The sequence below is a fragment of the Pholcus phalangioides genome, unplaced genomic scaffold (assembly GCF_987345545.1).
Source record: "Pholcus phalangioides strain wild (caught in Gottingen) unplaced genomic scaffold, Ppha-v1.0 ptg000039l_1, whole genome shotgun sequence".
In the NCBI taxonomy this organism is placed as follows: Eukaryota; Metazoa; Arthropoda; class Arachnida; order Araneae; family Pholcidae; genus Pholcus; species Pholcus phalangioides.
In genome coordinates this window covers 21,833,952-21,852,372 of record NW_028301625.1, presented here as the reverse complement: position 1 = coordinate 21,852,372, position 18,421 = coordinate 21,833,952, and the positions used below count along the sequence as shown (strand labels likewise).

The 18,421-nt window shown below is 37.4% G+C and overlaps 2 protein-coding genes across 2 annotated transcripts; one reads left to right on the top strand and one right to left on the bottom strand.

The window, feature by feature from the left end:
- Positions 1-460: 460 nt before the first annotated feature.
- LOC149065703 (uncharacterized) lies at positions 461-6,933 on the top strand. Its single transcript, XM_089253790.1, has 6 exons — positions 461-504; positions 1,246-1,499; positions 4,843-5,461; positions 5,939-6,002; positions 6,181-6,329; positions 6,424-6,933. The coding sequence occupies exons 2-6, from the start codon at positions 1,320-1,322 to the stop codon at positions 6,666-6,668; spliced, it is 1,257 nt and encodes a 418-aa protein (XP_089109916.1). The 5' UTR covers positions 461-504; positions 1,246-1,319; the 3' UTR covers positions 6,669-6,933.
- Positions 6,934-12,350: 5,417 nt separating this feature from the next.
- LOC149065702 (uncharacterized) lies at positions 12,351-12,671 on the bottom strand. Its single transcript, XM_089254018.1, has one exon. The coding sequence runs from the start codon at positions 12,669-12,671 to the stop codon at positions 12,351-12,353; it is 321 nt and encodes a 106-aa protein (XP_089110144.1).
- Between the last annotated feature and the right edge of the window lie 5,750 nt (positions 12,672-18,421).

Below are 18,421 nucleotides of genomic sequence, written 5' to 3'. Positions count from 1 at the left end.
CGTAAATGCGATGACTGGAAAGGATATAAGTTGTATTCGGTAAGTAACTGTAGTACAGAGATAAGGACAAAACTGTTTTTTAGTTGTTCCATACTCCAACCGTCACGGGTATTTTGAAGTTGATTCTCGAAGTTCCTCAAATACAAAATAGTACAATTTCTAGTAGTCCCAATGACGTGGTGGTAGCATGACATTGATATCTGTTCCTTTCTTCTCTGCATTATTTTTATTGGTAAACATAAAATTATCTGAATTTTGCGTCAATATGGTGTGTTTATTTTAAGTTAATTATAACGGAATGCTGACTTTTGTTCTTTTTGCACTCGAGATCACAAAAAAAAAGTTGTTAGTTTGGAAATTCATAATGAACATTAAAATTATTAATTGATTCTAATCACCGTATTAATAAATGATCATATGTCGCCAAAAATTACTGTAACGTGTATTCTTTCTACTTTCAGAAATTCATTCAATAATTAAAAGCGGATGGTCCTGTGTAATGAGGTATTTTATAGATTTTTATTGTTACTAAACATAAAAACACCAGTGAAAATACTTGAACGTTTTCACTTTCTGTAGTAATATTAAATTAATTATCAATTTGTAAATTAACCCGAAAAATATCTGGCATTGACTCAACATTTTGCCCTGTTTTGTGCTATTAAGTTTAAGTCAAGACAGAAACTTGAGATATGCAAATTATTATTTTTTATACAAGCATTAAAATAACCGTCGTAACAGACATGGCATGTATTAGACCTTCCAAAAAAAACGAACATGCAAACGAAAGTGGTGCAATTATTTTTCCATTGCATGCATATTTTCTACTTTACGAAATACGTTATGTTCAACAAGTATCATATAGATGGTCACGAAACTCATTTTAATTTACGATAAGTGGTTTCGTAATGATATCATAGAGATCGAAAGCTTTTTGAGAGATTAAAGTTTTAATGTTTAATAGCTTTATGTAAAAAATACAATATAAATCTCGAAATGATTACTATAAAAACTCTCTTCACATTTGTATATATAATGTGTTTAAGGTACTTTTCAGTTGTTAAGATAGAGCTTGAAAGTTTTATTTCAATTCACCAGGCATTATGCTCTTAGTTTTCTAAGTCAAAACGAAAAAATTTGATACGGAATAGAAGTACTAAAAATTTTGTCCTTTAGTTAATTATTTCTTTCATTACTCTCCAATAAATATGTTAATTAGTTATACCTTACCGTTTTTGTTTTTAGTGGAATTTTCTCAAGAAATCAATACTGGGAAATTTACATTGACGCTAAAAGACCAAATAACGGAGAGCTTGGTTATGAATAATCAAACGGATATGAATTATATCCACTGTGCAGCTTTTTGTCTGAAGCACGTGGATTGCCTTGGATTCGGTATCGATAGAAACGGATATTGTTCTTTACTTGATACCTTGATAAATGAGGACTCATGCTCTGTTTATAATTGCACTGAAAGTAAAGGAACCAAAGTATATGCGGTGAGTGCTTTTTTTGCTTGAAATGTAGAGAAGAGTTAACATGGAAAACCATGTGAGTGCGCGCGCGCGTGTGTGTGTGAGAAAATATCAAAAATTGATGTTACAAGCTCCATCGGAGTATAAACACTAAATGTACCTAAGATTATTGGTCCAATTTTTAAAGGCTATTATAGGTTATGTTCTTATAATAAGTGCCTTAAATAAATTAGAAAACTGATACTTTTAAATGGTTTTCCATTTTGACTTCTCTATTAGTAAGTGATCCGATTGTTAAACCGGCGAGAGTTTCGTTATTTATACTGAACATTTTTTCAACAGCTCGCATACACTGAAGTGCCAGTAAAACTTTCACACCCACCTAATATCGAGTCGGTTCCCTTCGAGCACTCAGAACTGCTGCAACATGACATAGCATGGACTCCACTAATCAGTGAAAGTATCATAAAAGCAGTTCAAACCATAATTCTTACAGGGTCCCCAATTCCATAACGGTGAGAGGTGATTTTTTACAGCACCCATAGCACAGTAGGTATCTCATATGTGTTGAATAATATTCATGTCTGGGGACTTAGGTGGCCTACGGAGGATGCTGAAGTCGAAAGAGCGTTTCTGAAGCAACTTCCAACGGAATTGTACATGCTTGTCGGAATGCACACAGGACATGAATGGAAATGGGTGTAAGTGATCGGAAAAAGGATGTTCACGTACTGGTCAGGGGCGTCTTAAGTGAGGGTGCAAGGGATGCGGTACACCCAGGTGGCAGGTTGTAAGGGACTTTAGTTAAGACTCAAAAAGTTTTTTTTTTAAATATCACACAGTGAAAATTCACATATTGCATCACGCTTTTGAGTCATACCTCAATAACGGAGATGTTGAGAAAACTTGGGGGAATAAATAGCCGAGACCTATGATCGTAATACCAGAAACAAGAATGTAAGCTAACGGGGCGAGGGCTCCTAGGCTGGAATCTTTCACGGGCCCCAAGCCAGATTTTAAATAGGGGACCCTTCTACAGTTAATTTATAGCGTGAAAAAAAATGGTAAGGATAAAGTTCCGGGCCCCCGGGATGGAGCCCTGTCAGCCCTACCTTTGTGGGCCAGCCCCTCCCTCATAAACTTATCCTAATAATTCCTAACAAAAACTTTTTTTTTCAAAAAAATGTTTTTTTGCCCTTTCATCTCAGATTTAGCACCTCTCCAGAACGAACAGAAATCATTTTCTTTGGCCAATAAAACTTTTTTCAATCATTCACCATGGACTTGGCACCCTTTTGAGTGATGCCCCGTGCGGTCGCATGGCCCAAGAGCTGCCCCTGTACTCTATGAAAAAGGGCAAGTATGCATTTTTTTTTCCCCACGCAGTATTTTTTTCCAGAATTGTCGGAAACAAAGGAAAAATTCGGCTTCTCATTTGCCCGGACTTTGGAGTACCAGAAACACCTTCGAAATAAATTTCTTAATAAAAATAATCTCGTTACACATCATATTCACAGGATAAGTGATGATGGCTTCCCAAATTAAGTGCTGTTTTAAGGATTAAATTACCTGTTACCTCTTTGGCATTATTAAAAACGGTAAAATAATTCTGGATCAAAAAGCGGAAAAAAAATTGCTCTAAAAGCGGGACGTATAGTCATGAGCATTTTGCACGGTAAACAATGGTGTGCATCTTCCTCTGAAAAAAATCAGGTTTATCTAGAGAGCCCTTTGCCTGAAGCTCTGCCAGCCTCCCACCGGGGTCGTCTTTAGGGGCGGCATATAAGGCTTCACATCCGGGCGGCAGGTAAGTTCGAGCCGCCCTTGGTACTGGTCGCCATTCAGTGTTGGCTGTAACCCTATCAGGGGTCTCATATCATGCCAACTTACACACGTTCTCTCTCTCTGTACTATTTTACCGCAAACCAACTCCGGTCATATATCGCCATACGGCAATTTCCAACCAGCGGAGTTAGGTGGGAAATGAAGGCGTTATCTATCGGTGGTCGTCCCAGGATCGTTAGGTAAAAAACTGGTTTCTGATGTTCCTTATCTAGATTCGAACCCATAGACCATGACGACAACCTTCATTTTTAGCGGAAGACAAACATCTTACCACTGCGCCTCTCGGGCGCTGCACGTCCCATACTATCTATAACAGAGCCTCTACCAGCTTGAACAGTCCTCTGTTGCCATGCAGGGTCCATGGTTTTCTGGAGTTTTGGAGTTTTCTCTGTACTCGTACACGTCCATCAGCCCGATAGAGCTCCAGAAGTTCACTTCTTACACAGACTTAGGAATCACCATCTGCAACACGGGAAATTTCGACCTACATTAGTCAAATATAGTGCGTAAAGCGAAACGCGCTTCTTATGCTCTACGAAAGGCCTATCGTAAATGTAACAGTGTTACTCTCATGCACGCATTTACAGTTTCTGTACGACTCATCCTGGAATATTGTTCGCAAATATGGTGTCCGTACAAAAAGTGAAAGACATAAAATTTTTATCGAAAAGGTCCACAAATCATTTACCAAGCAGCTCTGTGGTCTGCGTCACCGTCCATACGAAGAAAGACTGAGTAGTCTAAGATTCCACTCATTGGAATGGCATCGCCTTGAGGTCGACTTGAAACTGTGCTTCAAACTTGTACACAACTCGGTCTATACGGGCCAAAACTTTTAAACACTTCTTGGCATTGGACTGATCTGTGAGGACACGAGTGATAAAAATACGTCGAAAATATTTTCGAAATTCATAGCACGGAAACACAATAGTAAATTATTGCTTGGCGCGAGAGTATTCGAAATCGTATTTGGAGTAGCATCTTCAGTGCAATTTTACGATAATAATATTTCTGCGATAATTAATTTATTTATTCTTGTCAATTTGTGATTATTCTTATGTGAAAGAAAGAGAAAATTCACTATATAAAAAAATGACTGATCAATATGTGGCCTATAAGTAATGATTTTGATCTCTAAAGAAGCTGGATTAAACTCAATTAAAATTTTAATTTAATCCAGCTTTGAATTTAATTTAGCTTTTAAGGCCTGGATTACACTGTAAAAGTTTGATAAAGGTATTTTATATAATTTGAAAAATTAAACCAATAAGCGCATCTGTTACATCCAAACGAATGTATCCAGTATTATTGGTTGTTGTTTTTTTCAAGTTTTTTTGAAAAAGATCTTTCATCAAACTTTTATAGTGTAATCCCGGCCTTACAGAACTATTTGAATGTGACAAAGTGCTCAAAAGAATATTGTTGTATTTAAGAAAAAATACTCTGACAGTAAAAAAAAATTGAAAATGCACATTAAAAGATACACAATTATAATGAATCTTGTTCGTGTTTTTATACCTAGCGTTACGTTGAAATGACCACAACAACCATGGAACCAACTACTACCACAACGACGAAAGAACCTACTACTACTACAACAACAGAGCTGACAACAACTACAACGGAACAGGAGACTACCAGCACAACCACTGAAGCTACTACAACGACCACCACAACAGCTGTGCCTTCAACCACCACAACAACGGAGCCGACAACAACAACAACAACTGAGCCAACAACCACCACAACAGCGAAGCCAACAACCACCACAACAGCGGAGCCAACAACCACAACAACTGAGCCAACAACAACAACAACAACCGAGCCAACAACAACAACAACAACAACAACTGAGCCAACAACAACAACAACAACCGAGCCAACAACAACAACAACTGAACCAACAACAACAACAACTGAGCCAACAACAACAACAACAACAACTGAGCCAACAACAACAACAACAACTGAGCCAACAACAACAACTGAGCCAACAACCACAACAACAACTGCGCCAACAACAACAACAACAACAACTGAGCCAACAACAACAACAACAACTGAGCCAACAACCACAACAACAACTGAGCCAACAACAACAACAACAACTGAGCCAACAACCACTCCGACGACAACAGAAGGTGAGTGACATTCTTTTAATAAATGGAATCATTTAGCACCTCTCTATTTTTGACGCACCATGTTTCGGACTGATTTTTGAATCTTTATAAATACGAGTTCGTATATATCCTGCATACATACACTATGTGCAGGGTGTTTCATGAAGCGTGTCCGAAAGGAATAAAAACTCAACGGTTGATTCTAAAATTTAAATAAAAATATAAAAAAATATCAGCATAAAAAGAGGGGCCTCAGCTTTGATGTTGGTTTTTCCGTGAAATGAAAATTCGAAAGAAAAACATAGAAATTAAAATTTTCATACGGGTTCCAATATAGAAAAAATGTCAGTTAGTAAAATTAGCAACTCTGAAATAGGCGGGGGAAAAAATTTAACCCTGTAACATTTGGATTCACAAACATATCGGTAAAAGAAATAATGTCACTTTGTGTTTTTAAAATAACTATGTAACTTTTGTTTTCTTTCCTCTGGTTTATAGGTTCATGTATGGAAGATGAAGTGAAATGTTCACAAGATGGACGTCTTCTTCTGGGATTCATAGCGTACGATTATTCATATCGTTCTCATTAAAAAATCAAATTTTCAATGTTTTTATTGACTACTACTAAACAGCAACTGTATTTCGTAAACATTCCCCAGGGAATTTTGTATTTGTTGACTAGAACTCCCTCTTGGGAACCTCGTGTGTGTTATAATTTTCATTTTCGTATACTATTATAGGTCCGGAGCATTTTTTTTAACAAAATTCGCTGCAGCACCATGCACTGTTTTCTTGAGAGGCGAAGCTCTTGAAGGGGAAGAATCAGAACCACATCCTATCAGAGTTGGTTCTTTTGTTCGGTGCCCAGATAAAGAATCTATTATAGTGAGTAAGTAAAAAGTTAGTACAAAACTTGCGTGTAAAAAACATCTATATACACCTTGAGCACAATTGTTTACAGTTTTTTTTATTTCGTTTTTCAGAAGTGTCTTTTTGTTCGAAATTTGGCTACCCAGAAACCGGACACATTATTTGCAGGAAAGGTACCGATACTTTTAGGAAATCTGTAGACCTCAGAAACACAAAAATTGGTAAAGCAGACAGCGAAAGTAGTGTTCTGTGTCCTAACAATCATTTCATTTACTCCTTTGAAATCATTAAAGAAAACGGTCTTTATAATTTCAAGTTATTTTGTTTAGAGAATCCCTTACCAAATCCACTGGGCTAAACACAAGAACAAAGCTGACATTGGAAACAGAAAATAGGATCTTTTATGATGCGAAGTGTCGTAACACCGTGAAAACTCGCCACAACGATATTTTTTTAAATTTTGTTTGAATGTTTATACTCTAATGGTAATCCCTCTGCAAGGATATTTTTTCTTGGTCGCCAGAGTATTGTTATATCGAGGTTTCACTGTATTCTCAACTGGATTGAATTTAAGAATAGCAATTGTTTAAAAAAAAGTAATGTTAATTTTTCAGAAAAGTTGCTTTCATATGTTGACAATAACGATAATCTATGTATTTTATCGAACTAAAAATGTGTTGCTGATTGATTTTTCATTATCTATTCAGCACTATGGAAATTTTTTGTTTTGTCACGAATTTCTTGTGGCTGATTAATGAAAATAAACGAAGTACTAAAATTTTGTGAAACATTTTACTAAAACAAAACATGAGAGAAATCTTGGTTTTTTAATCTATATACAGGGTGTCCCAGCACCAGGTTTGCAAACTTCTAGGAGGGACAGGGTACGCCTAGACGACTCAGAATCACATAGCAATGCATGGTTGGAAATGCTTCTTTGATGCGGTAGGGTACACAGAAAACACTAAAAGTGAAAGGACACCACGCAAGTGAACACGCGTTTTAATAATAAATGTACATCGAAAAAGTAACAGAGGTCAATGTTCAAAGTGTCATCCCTGAGATGTAATGCTGGTCTCACATTTCAGGCGCATTGAATTTCGAAAATTCTGGAAGATTCCCGGCATGTCTAGGACTTTCCTGTAAGGCAGGCAACAAATTCCTCTGTGCTGCCAACAGGAGTGTCATACACCAATGTTTTGATATGCCTCCAGTCTGAGGACTCCGGAAGAAGTAATCAAGGTATGATATATAACAGATCCGGCGATCGAGCAGGCCAATGCACCAAACTCCTGGAACCACTGCTCCTGTACAACGCCATATCATCATCGTCATCAACCATTTCCAATCCACTGGTGGATGAAGGTCTCCTCTAAATTTTTCCATGTTATTCTGTCTGATGCTTTAACCATCCAGTTGACTCCTGCTACTTTTCTAATCTCATCGATCCATCTTTCCATCTTGTATGGGGACGCCTTCTCGGACGTTTAACACCACTCGAGTACCAACCCAGAATACTTGTGGTCCATCTGTTGTTCTGTCTTCTTGCAATGTTCAGCCCATTTCCATTTTAAACGTTTAATTCTTTCCATTATATCATATACCTTTGTGTGGCTTCTCTTATCCAAGTGATTCGTTTTCTGTCTCTTCTTGTGATGCTTAACATACATCTTTCCATGCTCCTTAGTGTTGTTTGTAGCCTTTGTATCGTCTTGCTTATGAATGTCCATGTTTCAGCTCCATAAGTCAGTTGCCGGGAGCACACAGTGGTTAAACACTTTTCTTTTCAGGCATAATGGCATGTGGCTCTTCAGAATTACAGTTTTTGCCAAAAGTGCTCCATCCAATCCTGATCCTTCTGTTTATTTCATTAATGATTCCGTTGTCCATGGAAATTTCTTGTCCCAGGTATACATAGCTTTCTACTTGTTCTATCTCGGTGTTGTTGTTCAAGATCGTCTTCTTCATCGCAAAGGAGTTGAACATGACTTTAGTCTTTTGCAGATTCATTTTCAAACCCACCTGAATACTTGCCTTCGCCGGTTCTTGCATCATTTCTTCTAGTTTGTCTGGATTACTGCTGATAATAACAATGTCGTCGGCAAAACGCAAATGGTTGAGAAATTCTGCATTTATTTTAATTCCTCTCTCGTCCCAATCAAGTTTCTTGAATACCTCTTCTAAAACAGCGGTAAAGAGTTTTGGTGAGATAGTATCACCCTGCCGGACACCTTTCCCAAGTTTAATCTTTGCTTTTCCTTTATCCAAACGAATGGTTGCAGTTGCTTTGTATATTATATTTTCTTGATGATATTGATGTATGTTTCTCTATGTTACTTTTAGAGCCTTAACAACAGCAGTTGTGTGAAGCAGGACCGGACTTAGGCAGGTACGAAGGGTGCAGTCGCACCGGGCCGCAAAACGAATTAAAAATGCTTTGTTTACATTGCAAAAAATACGTTGATTCAAGGGCGTAGCGAGGGGGGGGGGGAATTGGGGGTCTGGTCCCCCCCCCCCGAAATGTGAGAAAATGACCGAAAAAAGGGAAAAAGATGGCCAAATCCATTGTTCTGTCACTTTGGTCCCCCCCCAAAATGAAAGTAGTCCCCCCCCCGAACGAAATTACTGGCTACGCCCCTGCGTTGATTACATTGAGTAACATTTTCACTTCTTATCAAAGCTCTATCTTAAGGGCCGTTCAAGTATTACGTAACAAACTTTTAGCCATTTTTGACCCCCCCCCGTTGTCATCAAAATTTCGTCATCACTGCCCCCCCACCTCCTAACGGATATTGGTGGAGTCAGAAACGCACGCGGAAGGGGGGCATAAGGAGCTCGTGCACATCCCCCAGACGAAAAAAAAAATTTATGCAAAAAAATTTTTAAAAAAGTTAATATTTCGAAAGAAAATACCTTTTTATATGTAATTATAGTCGATTTTTGTTAATTTCAATGCTATTTGAAGTGTAAGAATACAAAATTTCTCTTTAAGAAATTCATTGTGACCCACCCTTTAAGCCATATATGGTAAACCCTTGACCCGCAGACCAAATGTGGCTCTGAAGGTTATATCTGATGTGGCTTGCCCCCCCAAACCTAATTTTGTAAAAATGAACTAAGCGGCACATTTACAAATCGCTTAAACGACCCGTAGCACAATTCCAGAGCATTTAAGTGGCTCGTGGCACATTTTCAGATCACTGAAGTACGCCTCAAAGATCACTTTCACATTCAAAGGTCACCTAAGTAACCCGCGACACAGTTACAGAACACTTAAACGATCCGTGGCACATTTAAAGATCCCTTGAGGGATATGTGGCACAGTTTTAGGGCACTTAAGCGGCCCCCCCCCACACACACACACAGTGCGGTTCTACATCACTCAAGTTACCAGCGGAACATTCCCAGATTACTTAAGTGATGCGTGCCACAGTTCCAGAGCACTTGAAAGATCCGTGAAACATTTAGAGATCATCAAAGTGGCTCTGTAGGGAACTAATTCAATAGGTAGAATGTTAGTTCAGGTGCCCAATAACTATCGAAAGGTTTTTTTCCGTTTTTGGCGCACCGAATAAGATGCCATGAAAAATATTTCATATCTTATCTTCATAAAGGGTGCTTGATGACGTATAAGCATCATCCAAACCCCCCTTCCCCCTTGTCATCAAAAGTCAGCAAATCCGAACCCCCCCCCCCTCCCCCACCATCAATGCTGACGTAATACTTGAATGACCTCTTAAGATTCTAAGTCGGGGACCCTCGAGATCTCGGATTTTTGACAACCGCATCTCATAATTTCGTGTCCTAGGCAAATACTATTTTTGGGCGACTCTCTTACAGTTTTCTTTGAGCCAGACGTGTGGGGGGGGGGGGATTTGCCTGTAATGCAAAAAGCAGCCAAATTCTGGGCCCTGTAAATTTGTGGGCACGTGCGCCATTTGTTCAGGGGCGCTGGAGAAGAAAGAGCGCTGAATTCTCACTCCAACTACGTACTTATTTACTACTCGGGGGGTGCGGCAAAATGCATGCTTGTCACATTGGAACCTGGAGGCTGTTTTGAAAAATTATTTCGGAGGACCACAAGAAAAAAATAGTTAAGCCCGTCTCTGCGGTGGTGATATAGGTGATGAAATAGCAATAATCAAACTATTAATTTATAAAATATAAATGCTCTGTTAATAAATTACAGATTAATTGAACTAATTATCTTTTGAATTAATTATCAAATTTGATTAAAGAGAAAAATTGAAAAAAGTTTTGTATATACAGGGTGATTATAAAAAAACTATCCCGACATATGGGCCCCTAACTATCATACCATTCACAGAAACTGAATGAAATTTTGACATAAGGTATTTTGATGTATGCGCTCAAGAATGATATGGAAAGCAACAGTGTCACTCTAACAGTTACGGTTACAGTGAGAAGATTTCGAAAATATCAAATGGCAACACCAAGTTTTTTGTATTGGAATGTGATCTCCGTTGTGAAAAACCCTAAATAGCGTTCGAACGGCAACTGTAGCATGAAAATCACCGGCGGTAGATAGGCTAAAAGTGAGGACAACCAATAAGGACAGAGAAGCAGTATAAAATAAAGCATTTTATTGTGTTTCACAAATTTTCCACATGACCTTGTGGAGGACTAATCAGGCTGGGATCTCAGCCGAAGAAACGGTGTGACGAATGAAACGAACATTAATGCTCTGGTGCACGGCAAAGTCCTTTTTACTTTTTCCTTGCCTAGCTCCGGAGATTTTCGTGCTACAGGTGCCATTCCAACGCTATTTAGTGTTTTTCAGTATGGAGATTGCATTCCAATACAAAAAACTTGGTGTTGCCATTTGATATTTTCGAAATTTTCTCACTGTAACCGTAACTGTTAGAGTGACACTGTTGTTTTCCATATCATTCTTGAGCGCATACCTCAAAATACCTTATGCCAAAATTTCATTCAGTTTCTGTGAATGGTATGATAGTTAGGGGCCCATATGTCGGGATAGTTTTTTTATAATCACCCCGTATATATATATATATACACGAGTATGTTTATTTTAGTCTCCATTTTAATCATTTAAAGTAAATTTTTCTATCCTGTTTGAATTCGCAAAAATGCTTTAATAGATGGCGCTTTACATATTTCAAAAACTGAGTTGTGCATTAAAAATCGCATGGTAAATCATTCAGCCTTTTACTATCATTATGGTTCCCCACATCCTGCAACACGGCCCCTAGGCCAGTGCCGTCTTAACGCATAGGCCCAACCGGGGTTGAGTCTTATTTCAGCCCCCCTCAAAAGGATCTTGAAAAATTATTTCGTTGGGCCGCAAAGCAGCTGTTTTCGCACCGGGCCGCAAAATAGTTAAGCCCGTCCCTGGTGTGAAGACAGAATCACACGCTTTCTCAAAATCAATGAAGGCCATACACAATGGTAATTCGTATTCCTTGTGTCTCTCTATGAGTTCCCTGATTGTTTGGATGTTATCGATTGTGCTAAAGGGCGCGGTAGCCCAGGTCGATAAGATACTCGCCTAAAGTACCAAAGGATGTTTAGCGGTGTCGCGAGTTCGATACCCGGTTCGTCGTTGTCAGAAAACTTTCCTGACACAGGGGTACAACAAAAAAACGGCGACTTGACCGCAGCAAAAAAATTGCTACCGCAGGGAGTCCCCCATCGAGGGGTTAGCGCACCAACCTCTCGACGAGTATAAAAAACAAGCCTGCCGTTCGGAATCGGCAATAAATTGTAGGTCCCGGTCTAATTAGCCCTCGTGTGCAGAAAATGACCGTGGTGCGACAAAAATGATCAAACGATTGTGCTAAATCCACTCCGAAAGCCTGCTTGTTCTTTTGGTTGGGCTTTGTCTAATGTGGATTCAAGCGTATATGTCCAGGATCGTCTTAAGAGCGTCATAGACCCAGGGCCAAGTGGTTTTTCTGATTCAAAACCTACCTGGCAAATTCTTGAAAAATGCAACTACTTCTCATTTGCCATACCTATGACAGTTCTTGTATTTTTAATAAGTTTTGCGCTTTTCACTCTAGTTGTTAAGCATTATTCTACATTTCACCAATGGATGATCGCTTTCTGTATTGAATTCGTTGAGAACACTGCAGTCTTGGATCATATGCTTCTTATTAGACAGGAAGTGGTCAATCTCGCTTGTTGTTCCAGTTGGGTTTCCTAGGTCCACTTTCTTCGGGGGCTTCTTCTTAAAAAATGAATTCGTGATGTATAGCTGTTCGCTCTCTGTAAATTCAACGCGTTCGTTTCCTCTGTCATTTCGTATAACATAACCATGACTTCCAACTGAGCTTTCACCATTTCTTCTCTCTCCAATTCTGGCATTGAAGTCACCCATTACTATTTTGATATGATGGTTTCCTTTACTATCATGTCGTCTAATTCTTCATAAAAGTCTTCTACTTCTTCCTCAGAATAGCTTGTTGGTGCATAGACTTGTATAATCTGTATCCGGTATCTGCTTGATATTTGCATAACCAACTTTGCAACTCTACCAGATGTACTATCTAACTCAACGATGTGATTTTTCCACTTTTTATGAATGAGAAATCCTACTCCACTAGTTCTTCCATTATCTGTTCCTCTGCAGTAAAATACATGTCCACTGGCAAGTTCAATTTTCACCTCTCCTTTTCTTCTTACTTCACAGATGCCTAATAAAAAATCTGTGGTGTTTGGTCAGAACATGATATCTCTAAAAATTGGCTTTTTGATCTAAAAGTAAGTCTTCCTAATTATAACTAATTAAAAGTGAGATAAATGCACAAATACGTGCGTACGGCTAAACAACATGCTGATGTATGACATTTTCATTTGTATTTGCGTGTATGCTTTATTTTTGATTTTTAAATGACAAAGAAAATGCTTATATTTCAAAAATGTGATTTTGGAGTTGTCATTTTCGTACCCAACACCACAGAATGTCCTAATTTATTCTTTCTAATTCTTCTTCCACCTCTTGCAAACGATTTTCGGATTAAAGAGACCCTTCGTTAAGATCATCATTTTATGGCAGCCTGGTCCAACCCAGAGATTCTTAGCACTCTCTGTCTTCATGTCTTGCTGGTCGCTGCTATAACCAGGGACACTCAGACTGCTGGGGACTGAGGGCCTTAGTTTATAGACAGAGTTCATATTTCTTTTTAGAGAGTTTTTGGCCGTAATCCTCCACGCTGGCCAGTGCGGGTTGGGGGAAGCCCATCCGCGTCCGTTCACCACGTGTTAAACCAACACCACCTATAGAACAAGGCCTCCGCACAAAGCTCGCCACGTCACCGAAGAAGGCCATTTCACCTATTGCCATTGGATATAGCAGGCCGACGAATGCAATATCTTTACCTTTTTTTGCAGTATATCCAATGGCAATAGGAGAAATGGCCTTCTTCATTGACGTCACAAGCTTCGTGCGAAGGCCTTGTTCTATAGGTAGTGTTGGTTAAATATGGTTACTTACGGAATGCACCACGAGAAGGTGGACCTTAGCCTCAACTCCTAGTCGATTCCTTTAAGTCTTCATAATGTAAAACGCCATCTACGCGGCAGAAAAACATTTCTGATCTGCATTGCATGTGATTCCGAGTCTCTCTCGTCTGGGTGCACCCTATACCTCCTAGATGTTTGTAAACCTAGTGCTGATACACTCTGTATACTGATTACAAGTGCGAATATAAAACTGTTTATCCGCCTCTGCTTTTCGGTGTCTCCTTGTTTTTCGTATTAATCCTCACCAATTTTTTTTTATACATGTTCATTTACATGATAGCTATTTGAACATTGACTTTGTCATGTATCAAAATTTGTTAAATGAAAAAGTTTGGTAATCACCGGCTTAAAGAAAAGTTGAAAAATTGAGAAATCAAATTTACACAATGTCTAGGCTTGTCAAAGCTAAAATAAGAGGATTTTAAGGATACGATATATCTCGTCAATGCCACTTAAAGGGTTAAAAGGAATATTTAGCGTCATTTTATTTCATCATTATTTTTGCACGTTCTTCATGGCAAACAATCACAATTTGAATTTAGAAAAGCGTATAACGAAATATAATTAATACAGTAATTTATTAATTGCACTACAAGCTAGGTCTGATTTCCGCATAGGCAACTAAGGGCATCTTCCCAGCACCCCCACCAAAAAAAATTGTATGCCCGAGATTTAAATAAATATGTATTTACTAATCAGCCAATCATCTTTGACTCTAGTCATGAGGGAGGGGGTGGCATAATGCGCACTTTCCCAGAGCTACTCCAAGTCGTAGTGGGGATCCTGACTACAAGTAAAATAACGAAAATTTGGCTTCACAGGCGTTGTCACTGTACACAATCATTGTTCTCTACTTCGTTTGCTTTACATCTTATATCGTTATTAAATACATGGTGATTCTAAATTCACGGGACAAACTTTAAGAGGTGATATAAGACTCCTAAACAAGCATTTTTGGTCATGGAATGCGCAGTCGAATCACAATAAGAAAGGCGGTTGAAGTTGTTTTTATAGAGTCCGCAACACCACTTCTCCAAAATCAAATACATATCGTATTTTTCTGACAGATTTCCTGTAATAAGTGCAATCAACCATTCGAGGGTGCAGGGTATTGTGGTAGGTCTTCTCATGGTGCGACCCAGGTAACGCAAATTCGACCACAAGTCATTATACCACTCGATCATTGTTTGGCTTAGCATGAACTTGATGGTCCTTATGCGCACCCCCGAATGTTTAATAGCACATATCGCAGCAAAACCGTCAGAAAAATAAATTTGTTTTTGGTAAAGTGCTGTTGTGCACACTTTAAAAATACCCTCTACCGCCTTTTCTATTGTGATTCCACCTAACATTATGTCATCAAAAATGCTTGTTTAGATGTCTTATATTACCTCTTAAAGTTTGCCCCATGAATTTAGAATCACCCAGTATTGACGACCGTAATTTAGAGAGAAGTTTTTCACACAAAAGTGTGTGAATAATCTCATATCCGTGCTCAATCTTACATTTTCTTGTGTAGTCATTTTATACTGAAAATTTCTCTTTCACCTTGTGTGAGGTTTTGAATTTTTGTAATCCATTTGATCCACTTCCTTGATGATACGAAAATATTTTAAATCAATTTTCATCTATGGAATCGATTGATGAAACGTCGTATTCATGAAAATACCAAATCACTTGAAACATACGCCCTTAAAAGCACGTACTGGTATATCGTATTAAACAGCGCAGTTATCTCATCAAATACTAATGTTTTGCTTTAGCTTGGTTGAATGAAATTTAAAAAAAAATTAATTTTTGGCTTGTCGTGATTGATTAGTCACAACTAAAAACCAATTAATTAGAATCAGGAATTGGGGAGTAAAAGTAAAATGGTAAACATCAAAATGTATTATTTTTCCTAAACTTTCGAATTTTCCCTTCATTAATAGAAATTATTTAACAATGAACGAGATGGCAAATTTAATAAACATTGATTCGTGGAACCGGAAGATCAACAAGCAATTACAAATTATGATTTTATTCATTTTTTATCGTTGCAAAACGAATTTACACTAGATGCGAAAGAAAAAAAAATTGACACATTATTTTTATCTGTTATCAATCCGAATTTCAATATGGAATGAAATTCTTCAATTATACAGGCTGTCCTAAATTGTTTGGACAGCAGATATATCTGCAACCGTTGACTTTACAATATACTTTCAATTACAAAAACTTTGCAAATGACGTACAATTACTTAAAATCTGAAAACAATTTTTGAAGGTACATTTTGAAGTATACATAAAAATAGGGCTGGGAATCGATTAAAATTTTTACCTGGTTAATCAGAAAAATTTAATCGATTAATCGAATATTTTCAACTGCTTCATTCATAGCAAATGTAGTGTTGGTAGCTATATAATTTATGCTTTAAAAATATATTCTATTCCTTTCACGCATCTATCCCCTGAATGGATGTAAACAAATAAGAAATAAAGGCCCCCGCTTAAAGTTATTTTAATATTGTCCCCCTTTACCAGAAACATGAATGTGAAAATTTCTAGAACTTGGAAAACGACTTTTGAATGTTACTCTATGAAAGTTGTTCTCCTAAAATGTTTTGTAAAATGTGTTTCAATAGGGGATACACATTTGCATTTCTGCAAAAACTTAGATAGCAAAATAAGTGATCCAACCAGCTGATAAACTCAAAAGTGAAAATTTGCACATTCATATCTCTGGCATAAGGGAAACGATATACTGAACATGCTTGCCATATCCTGGAATTTCTTAACTTGGATCTAGTCGTTTTTCTTTAATTGGTAATTTTAGAAACCATCACTAGTTTTCGTTGAATCGACACTTGTGTTGCCTCAATGTCTAAAAAATTGATCAAAATATTTATATATATTCAAATATCTTTAAATATAGTCACTTATCTGAAATGTTATGTATAGGAACAAAATTTATACATTTAATCTGTTTAGTCAAAAAAATGAAGTTAAATTATAAACTTTTAATAAAAATTTTAATCGAATTTTTTGATCGAATTGATCGAGTCGATTAACTCCACTAAAATTTTAACTGCGATTAACAATTAACCAACCGATTAATCGATTAATCGGACCAGCACTAAAAAAAGAAATAAAAAAATAATTTTTGCATGCAGTCCCTGTGTGCTGGAACTTCCGATTATTGAAATGTAGATCCCGCTCTGAAAAATCATATGCAAAAAATTTCATAATTTTAAATCCAATATTTATCGAGATATTAAATATTTAAAAGCCCTATGTTTTGACAACATATCACAGTGTTGGCAAGTTTTCATTAGCTACATTTCAAAAGTTGCCATTTGTAGGGATTGTGCACGAATGAAATGACCTCAAGCATTTCATTTTTTATTCACAATAAATAACAGTTACATTTTTTTGACATTATAGAGTTTTTACGACTTTGAATTTAATTTACGTTTCGCGACTTGTGAACCATAAACCACACCCTCAATCATTTGCGATAAATGCTGAAAACTTCAAAGTCAAATATCTCCGTTAATATCGCATTTTAAAATATGCAGTTTTTAAAAAAATGACTTCTCAGAGCCGCATCTACATTTCACTAATTAGAAGCTTCAGCACGCAGGATCTACATAAAAAATTAATTTTTATATATTTTCTATGTACTCGATTCTTAGAACATGTAACATTTTGACTAACTTCACGTGATTTGAAAAATTTTTGTAACTGAAAGTATGTTTCTAAGTCAATGGTTGCAGAAATATTAGGTATGCAAACAATTTAAAACAGTCTGTAGAATATTTCTCAACGCATGTGGTTTTTGTAATTTTCGCGCCTAATTCATTTATGTACCATTTTTTATTTATTTATACAATATTGATTGACCGGGGCCTATACAAGAGGATGCGGAATTATATATGGCAAAAGTGTCGATTGATGGTACGAGAAAATTCGGAAATCGTAGTGCAATCTACAATATTTGATGGTAGGTTGTTCCAGTCGATAATAGTTTTTGGGAAAAAGCTAAATTTGTGACAATCTGAAGAGGCAAAGATGGGCTGTAATTTTTTGGAATGATTGAGTCTAACAGAGAAATGTGAAGGTTGGATTAGAATATTGGATGTGTCAATATTAAAAACCCCATGGAGGAGTTTGTAAAGAAAAGTTAAACGAGAGATAAGTCGAAGAGAGGAGAGCGGTTGGATATTGAGTTGTCGCTTGAGTTCCGTTATGGAGACAGATGAAGACCAACAGTTAAAAATGAAACGAGTGGACTTATTTTGGATAGATTCTAATTTGTCCATGTTGGTTTGGGTGTGGGGGTCCCAGGCTTCATAGGCATAGGAGAGGACAGGGAGAATATATGTTTGGTAGCACCAGTGACGAACATGACGAGTGGAGTATTTTAGGTTACGGCGAAGGAAAAACAGTTTTTGGAGACATTTATTAAAGATATAATCAACGTGAAGGTTCCAGCGGAGATCGGAAGAGATTATAATGCCCAGGTATTTATATTGGGAAACCTCAAAAATCAGAGAGTCGTTTATAGAATATGGGAATTCGTGAGGGATTCTTTTACGGGTCACTTTCATAAAAACAGTTTTTGAG